Raw genomic sequence first — 8,461 nt, 5'->3', positions numbered from 1 at the left:
TAGAGCTCCAAGGAGATTATGTTGAAAAATATAAAAAAATTTACCCAAAAAAAATTGTTTTTATACTTCATTCTAAGGACTTATTGAACTACCCTCGTAGTTCCTAACGTAGAGAGTATTTAGATTATTAACCGATCAGACCAGATCTTCTTTCCTCATCTTTACTTGTGGCCTCTTAGATTCAATAAGCCACGTATCCAATCAGAGCAGATATTTAGGAAGATCTGATCTGGTTCGTTAAGACAAGTTCAGATGTATGAATAATGCATAAGTACTCTTGCGCTATAGATCGGATAAGACGGGTCAACTATTTTCGTTTCAACCTCGGATAATCGCGAACTCGGATAAACCGGGCTCGGATAAGCGGTGTTCTACTGTATTACCTTCTTTCATAAGAATGTAAAAATACCTCAGACCGACTACTAGTTTCCAGTCTTGGTGCTGACCATATGGTTTGTTCTGGTCCTGATCAAAATTGCAACGTTTTATTCGGATAGTCCCAAGCCAGATCGTATTTTTTACTACATAATTTGTTTGTTTAACTGATAAGCGCCAAATTTGCACCAGACCAAACTGTCAAGGTGATATGAAAAAAGTCTTCGATAATTTGAATTTCTTGTTTTCTATAATGTTAGAAGTCCTGCAACTTTTTGGAAATATGTGAAAAAGAAAAGATTCTGACCAAACTTAGAACTATATTCGTTCTTTGATAGCGCTGCGCTACATCAGACCGAACTTACAAGTTGTTGTTCTTCGCTAGCCGATCAGCGCTAACCATTTACCAGCCTACTGTTAAAAAATATGATTTCAGAGCTAATTTCAGGTATTAAAATAAGACTTGGAAAAACAATCGCGAGTGTTATGAAAATTTCACCACTGGTGGGAACCCAGAGTTGTTTGTTTTACATTGAAAATCACAATATTTAGTTACCTTGTTTAAAAACAGAACACTTAAAATATTATACCGCACAGAAAGATAACTCTAGTTTTTACTGTGCAGATTTTAAAGGTGACAAGAAAAAATTCTCGGTTGATAGTGTGAATTACTGAATGTCCTATTTTTTTATTATTTTAGACATGTTCAACTTTTTTGAATAATTTAAAAAAAAAAAATTTTCTGATCAAACTTAAAACTTTGTTGTTCAGGGATAGATAATTATATACAGTCTGGGTCCAAACTAGACCTTCTAGACTACATGATCCAGATAAAGTCAGAGGTGGGCAAGACTATAGAACTAGATCAGGTCTTCCAGAATAGATAGTTTAGATAAAGTCAGACCTGGACCAGTCTCGAAACCAGACAGCCATGAAGTTTTTTGTACACGGGATTTGCTTCGTTCGACTTCAGGTCCACCTTTTTACATCAAAAATATAATCGTAAAGTAAGTGTACTAAATGATTTGCAACGGAAATCACTAAAGAATTAGTAATATTTTTACTAATTGACTTCAGTAAAACAGAAGTTCGATGTCAAATCATCTGAGGAAATTTAGCTATTGTTAGTAATTTAGTTGAAAATTCTAGTATCCTTTCTCTTAGGCTTTGAAAGAAAAAACCTAAAATTATTTTTGAAAAAATCAAAAAACTTAGAAGATATTCAAAATTGAAACTTGTGGTCCTTTCTTTCTTAAAGTTTAATAACTTTGATAATTTTAAGGTGTATTTTTTAAATTAATTATAATAGTAGACAGTTTCAAAAATATATTGTTTGAAGAAATAAATTTCAAAAAACTTCTTGGATTTTTGACAAACTAATTTTTCAACTGAATTTCTAAAAAAAAAAAAACTTTATTTTCTTCATTTTTGTCGAGGGGCTAGTGACTGACAAATCTCAGATTGCTGCGATGAAATTCTTAGGAGAACTCTTCGAGGAACTCTTAGAAATCTTTGAAATTATTCGCCAAACGTAAAACGTGCACGCACCACGAAGCATTCACACGTTTGTGATACATACGCTGCCACGGTAAGTCGAACTAACGGCCGCCTCCATCTGAATTCCGCCGAGCTTAGCCGAGTGTCTCGATCTCGAGAAGTTTTGAAAATATAGGCAATCTCAGCAATCTCAAAGAAATCTTAGCACTCTCTATGTGAATTCGATCGAGATTGTCACATTCATAGTTTTAAGATTTCCAGATTTCTCAGAGAGTAGCCTCTCGATTTTTTTTATATAGATAGCTCACAGTGTCTTCTACCAGCTGTGTGAATATCTAAATGTGATCTCCCTTAGTTTTCGAAAAATAATTAAGAACGTACGCCGTCGCATGGTGTGCCTAGCGCCCGAAGTTCGTGCATGCGATTATAATATTCTTCTATTGTTCGTCTATTGTTTGCATGCTTTTTCAGATAGTGTGCATGGTTTCGGCGTACGTTTTTAATGATTTCTCGAAAACCCTCGGAGATCCCATTTAAATTTTTACACGGCTGTAGAAGGCATTTTAAGCAATCAATTAAAAAAATGAAGAAAATAAAGAGTGGGATTGTTCCAAAATTTAGTTTAAAAATTAGTTTTTGAAAAATCTAATAAATGTTTAAACAAATTTGTTGTCCAAAAATGTATACCTTAAAAATTGAGCCCTATTACAAATAACTAAAAATACACCTTAATTAAAAGAAAAAAAAATTATTTGCAGGTTTTTCTGGTGAAGGTTTTAAGCTGAAATTCTTCAGATGATTCGGCATGGAATTGCTCAAAATAAACTTGGGATTTTTTACCATTGTATTTTCGTGAAACGCTTCAATATTACTAGACCGTTATTCGAATACAAAAGTTCTAATTCAATTAGTAAAATTTTCGATTGTTCAAGTTTAGAAAGCGACTCAATTACCCAAAATTTATGATTCAGGATTGCTCCATACTAGCATACGTGTGCTACGCTATTTGTGCCCCACAGCTCTGTAGAATCTCATGGCTGACAGAAACTGCCCGTTACTACTTTCGAAAAATATTCTGAGGCTCATGCTTTAGCATTGCATTGCTTATGTGGTACAGTCTCTTCTGCCAGTAACTAAAATTTCTTGCTAAATAATAAAAACTTGATATCTACGTATATAACTTAAAAGTTAGATTAAAATCTAGATTTACAGTGCGAGAGTAACGTCTTGTTTTTTTAAGTTTCTGAAAAGGGAAGGCTCATCACACAAGCTTATTGATAAGCTTCTCTTAATTATTTTCACCATTTTTTCAACTAAAGAGAAATATTTTGAAATAGTGAAAATTCATTGAAAAGCAAGAGATTCTTAGATAAATTAAAGAGATTACCAGAAATTGTACTACCGGAGTCAATATAGCAAATCATTAGAAATTATTGCTGGAATAAAGGAGAATGTTTAAAAAATTCGCATTAGAATGCGAGAAATTGGAAACAAATTAACATACATACTCCAAAACGAGTTTTCCCAAATCAGTTTAGAGATTCAGGTTTGTGCAGTCATTTCCATTTACTATAGGACTTCCGTGAATTAGGTTTTCTTATGCAATTTGGTCCATTAGCAATTGATTAATCGGATCTAAATCTATAAGACACTTTTTTAACATCCTCATTAGTAAGTAATCTTTTTTTTTAATTTAGTTTTCACTGATTGAATACTAGAGAGTGATCCACCCCAGTGACCACTCTCTAAGTTTGAATCAGTGAAAAATCCACTGATTGAAATAGTAATTCGAAATTTCACTGATTAATCAGTGATTTCGGACTTATTCCCTAATCAGTTCAGTAACACCAGAATAAATCATGTGAAGCATAACCTCTAATTTTTTAAGTTAACGGTTGTTCTTACTGTTTTACTTAAGTAGCAAGAAGAATTCCTTATTGAAATATATTTTTTAATTTTCGGGCTGTAAGTCTGCTGAATTAACTTCGGGATAAATATACTCTAACTCGTATAGGAAGTACTTACTTAACGGATTTGTACATGACAGTCCAATCTTCAAATTAAAGTAATATGTAAGGTTGTTTATCATTTAAAAACATCGGAAATTTTCACCTTTTTAAATATTTGATCATATTTATGGGTTTTAAGTTTTTACTATGATTCTTTGATTGAATATACTAAAACATTATTTTATTATGATTGCTAAGTTATGATGCTAAGTTATGATTGCTTTATTATGATGTAAAAGTGGTTATTTCACTGAATCAATAAGTAACTTTTCATTGATTGTCAGGGACCCATTTCTAGCTACTTGGATCAGTGAAATTTCACTGACAATCAGTGCGGTTTCAGTTATTCAGGTTTAGAAAGCACCTCTATATGTCTACTTATGTATATACCAAATTCAATAACACCTGTATTCTGAACAATACTTTCATACTAAGTCACATCAAATCTTAATAGCATAGAGACCATCCTCTCAGTGAACGCTGTCCACCCTCTCTAAATTTATCTTATGCCGGTCTCTCCACTCCATATCCTGTCATCTTCACTCTCGACTCTTGGGTCTTGTGTGCATTTTGTACGACAAGACTTGCGATGTAGGCGCGCGCACCTACGACCGTCATGTCGTGAGATACGACGTAGCCTGGGTAGTGCTACACGACGCAATCAATGAATGACGGACGATACTGCGCGCGCAGTGACCGTGATGACTTTCCTTACGTCCGCCGAATCTTTTTATTCCCTATATGCTCTCTTCTTTTCCTTGTTCGCTTCCCCTTTCATGCACTTCCTCCTTCTCTTCCCTTATCCTCATAATCTTCGATTCCACCACCCACCCATTCCGTACCATTCCGTACGTCTTATTACACAATGCACATTACTCGCAATGTGTACGCTGCTCTGGGGAACCACTCGCGACTACGACGACGGCGACGATGACGACGTCCTCAGCAACGTCGACGAGAAACTATCGATCGCGGGCGTCGACGTCGCTGCCGCTCGGTGGCGCCCTCGCTTCTCGCGAAAAGCCACTCGCCACCACCCACTCGACCACCCATTGAACCCGCACGACTTCGTGAGAGGGGCTTGAGAGGGCGCTTCGAGACCAATCGTGCCGTCGGTAGCACCGCGCCGGTCGGGTCGCCCGGCATGTCCGTTCCTGGCCGTGAGAACAGAGTCCGTCCACCACGCAAGATTCGCGATCTCCGGCTCTCGATATCCGTGGACACTCCCGGCATAGGTGTTCCTTATAGAAGGTGACTAGGTTGCTTTATTCCTTGTCAAGTGTATGTGCCACCTCTCGGAGATGCGCGAGTGTATGGCCCATTAGTGTGAAGTAGTTCGATTGGTACCGTGGCTCTCCTCTCGACCTAATCCTCGTTGAATCGGACTTCAGAGGTAGGCGTAGCCTTTGCGAGAGATTTTCGAGTGACAGATCGCAGCCACCACCGTGAACTCATCGCCCAGGGGAACCGGAACCACCAACATGACCGACCAGCGGAATCCACCTTCGGAGTACGGTACCGGACGCCTTTCCGGTTCTGGGGTCGTTGCAGCATGCCTTCGCCGGGGTAGCCGCCACTTTCCGGCAAGCATGGCCGTCTCCGAAACCACCATCATCTTACCCACGCGTGAACTTTGGGTTATGGTACCATCTCGTGAAATTGGATTTATTTTTAACGGGGGATGAGTGCCAAAACTAGAATGATTTTGTGTGATTTCATTGGGAATTAATGTTACAAATGCGAGTGCGAAATTTGAATAGAGAGAGGGTGTGAATTCTAAATGTATAGTCAAGTTGTATGATCTAACTACCTCATCAGGGCAGGGAACTTGGCACGTTATATAAATTCGAAATTTCAAGTAGATAATCATGCTAGAAAAAGTAAACATATAGGCGAATCATTTAATCAAAACACATGATCTGGTTGGCTAATAATTTACAATGCTACAAAATTTCATTGATCATACGAAATCAAAATGTACCGCGAGATACATGCACACAAAACCGAAACCTTTAAAACCTCGCTCAGGCGACTCTAGATTTGGAAAAGCGCCAAAACCCAGAAAACGAATTCCTTCGTCGTCGAAACAATTAATCCTTAATAAAAAAGATCGAAGCAGAAAAAAATCAAGGTTGGAAGTGTTAATAACAACGAAGTTATGAAAATTGTGGGTTTAAATCTATAGAAGGAAGGAGTGTCAAAGAATGTGGTGTTCTGCCTGAACCACGCGTGTTCGCATCATGGCGAACGTACCTTGCAGATATCGTTACGACGACCTTAAGATAGCCACATTCTGTTTAATGAAGACACTTAAACAGAAAAGAATTCATAGGGTTCTATTACTTGCGCCGATATCATTTTACGTGCTTCGATCTTATCAATCAGTGGTACTTTTCGTGATTATAGAATTTTATTGATCATGAATCCGTAGAAGGTGGCACGTTTCGGCGTTTTTTTAACGATTGCGACTCGTGGTGATATCTTTTTGTGATTTTATTTTTATTATGTGGATACCCAAAGGATGCAATGGGATTATCTTTGGGATACGATCAATAGGTAAGTTAATTTCTGCATGGAACTTCAAGGTTTAATTTATGTGGAATTTTATTTCAAATTGAACAACTAGTATTTTATTCTTAATGTTTCTCCAAAAAAATCTTGTATAATCATAACAAAATAGGCCCACAATGGGCAAATTCTAATCCTCTCTTAACACGTTATTTAAACTTAAAATGAAAGGAAATAATTGAACAAGTTATATGATATATGTTATAATATGGATTTGATAAAACAGCTGGTGTGTAAATTTTGTTGGGTTCTCATCGGGGCCGCGAGAGTCTATCCTAATAATATTAGTGCTGCGAAGCTACCCGATTGGCGTCTGCTCATTGTCGCAGTTTCATAACCCCGCAAAAATGTAGCAAACGTTAGAAATTTTTTTGAATAAATCAAGGCACGTGTGGATTACAGGCAATTAGGTATTATCACTTCAATCAACAGCTAACTTCACTTCGTGGATTAGTTTTTCCCTATTTTGATAATATCTCGGTAAAATCGAATTTTTTTTTAATAAAAGTGTATTTGAAAAATAGTTTTTATTTCTTAATTACAATTTATTGAAATAATAAAATGATAATAATTATTATTAATTATAAAGATATTACAGAAATAAAATTTTGTCCCATGCATTTGATCCATTGTTTTCCCCTTAGCTTTTAACAAAGTGAAGTTATCTGATGACTGAAGTGAAAATACCTAATCGAAAACTGCAAATGGACATTCGAATCGTGTAGATGGCGCTGGGGATAGCGTTCAAATATTTGAACTAATTTTATGGCAAATGTGAAATAATCTTTGAAAAAATCCCATTACGAAAGCACGTGTACGCATTTTCAGTTTTTTTTCCACGTAATCGTAGGCTAAATAATTTGAGTTGCAGATTGGGATTGCATGAACACCATTCTTAAGTTGAGTATAAAGTGAAGGCGATTCTTATTATCGTTTGATGACTCTGGTTATCATTCAACCTCTTCTGATTGTTGTAAATTGTACTTAAAATTATCTATGACCGATAAGAAGCGGAAGTCACTTTTTTTAGCTTAACAGTGAAAAAATTACTCTAACTGGGGCGGGGGGGGGGGCGAGAGGAGGAGTTACTTATTAAATCATTTCCTATTTTTTATCTATTTTCTTAATAAAATATCTTAATCTCGAATCATTCAAACAAATGTTGGCGCCTCTGTTCAATATGATTTTATTTTTTGAGAGCGTCATTTATGACATTACACGCATACTAAAATTATGCCAAACTTACAGGATTTTCAGTTAAAATAATGATACCATAACTATTCTGTAAAGATTACGTAATTTTCTCTCAGGTTATCTGAATTTTTAGTAATGTTATAAATTTAAGGATATTTCCTTTAACATTTACTGACCTTTTCACTTAAGCTAATATCTTCGAACTATAAGCTGCCGTAAAAAGTATGTGGATTTTACAAAAGGTACACGTATCTTTGTAAAATTACTGACCATCCTGTAAACTTTAGAAGTTCTATAAGTTTTACAGAAAATCCATGCTTTCCCCTTTTTACCTGAAAATCCCGGAATTTCAGCACAATGTTTTTTCTCCGTGTGAATGGAATATATGCCAAGTTTGTGGGAAAAATATTAAACTTGTGCCTGAAGTCATAATATTTCCTAAATTATATCTGCTTCTTGCATCGTGAACATAACCTGCAAATGCCACATGGGTGTAGACGCAACATGGTTACCTACACTGCATTAAGAAACGATACTTCTTATTATGATAACAAGACAGTATATATATTTATCTTCGAGAATTACACTTCAATTATGATTTTTAAACAAAACCATGTGAGTGAAAATTCCTATATTAAATTTTGAAATAACTTTCTTCTATGTCGAATATTCAAATACTCAGCATCTATCAGCAAATAGACTGATATTGAATGGAGACATCGAAGTTAGAAGGTACAAGGCGTCTCTTAGTTACTTAATATATGAATTTTCTTAACGAGATTAATAATTATAATAATAATAATAATAAATAATAATAA

General features: G+C 35.7%; 1 protein-coding gene across 3 annotated transcripts in view; it reads left to right on the top strand.

The window, feature by feature from the left end:
• The window catches only part of LOC117177542 (serine/threonine-protein phosphatase 4 regulatory subunit 1-like), a 414,898-nt gene that overhangs the window by 73,991 nt on the left and 332,446 nt on the right, over nucleotides 1-8,461 (top strand). Inside the window, exon 1 of one of the 3 annotated variants that reach the window (XM_033368332.1) lies at nucleotides 5,665-6,437. The exons of the other annotated variants lie outside the window; for them this stretch is intronic. Within the exon in view, the coding sequence (XP_033224223.1) occupies nucleotides 6,386-6,437 (52 nt within the window). The 5' untranslated portion in view covers nucleotides 5,665-6,385. Of the gene's footprint in view, nucleotides 1-5,664; nucleotides 6,438-8,461 lie in introns of those variants that run through there. 3 annotated transcript variants of the gene reach the window in all.

Source organism: Belonocnema kinseyi, chromosome 7 (genome assembly GCF_010883055.1).
Source record: "Belonocnema kinseyi isolate 2016_QV_RU_SX_M_011 chromosome 7, B_treatae_v1, whole genome shotgun sequence".
NCBI classification, from domain to species: Eukaryota; Metazoa; Arthropoda; class Insecta; order Hymenoptera; family Cynipidae; genus Belonocnema; species Belonocnema kinseyi.
Note: the sequence above shows the minus strand (reverse complement) of the source record. Positions and strands in the feature narration are given on the sequence as shown.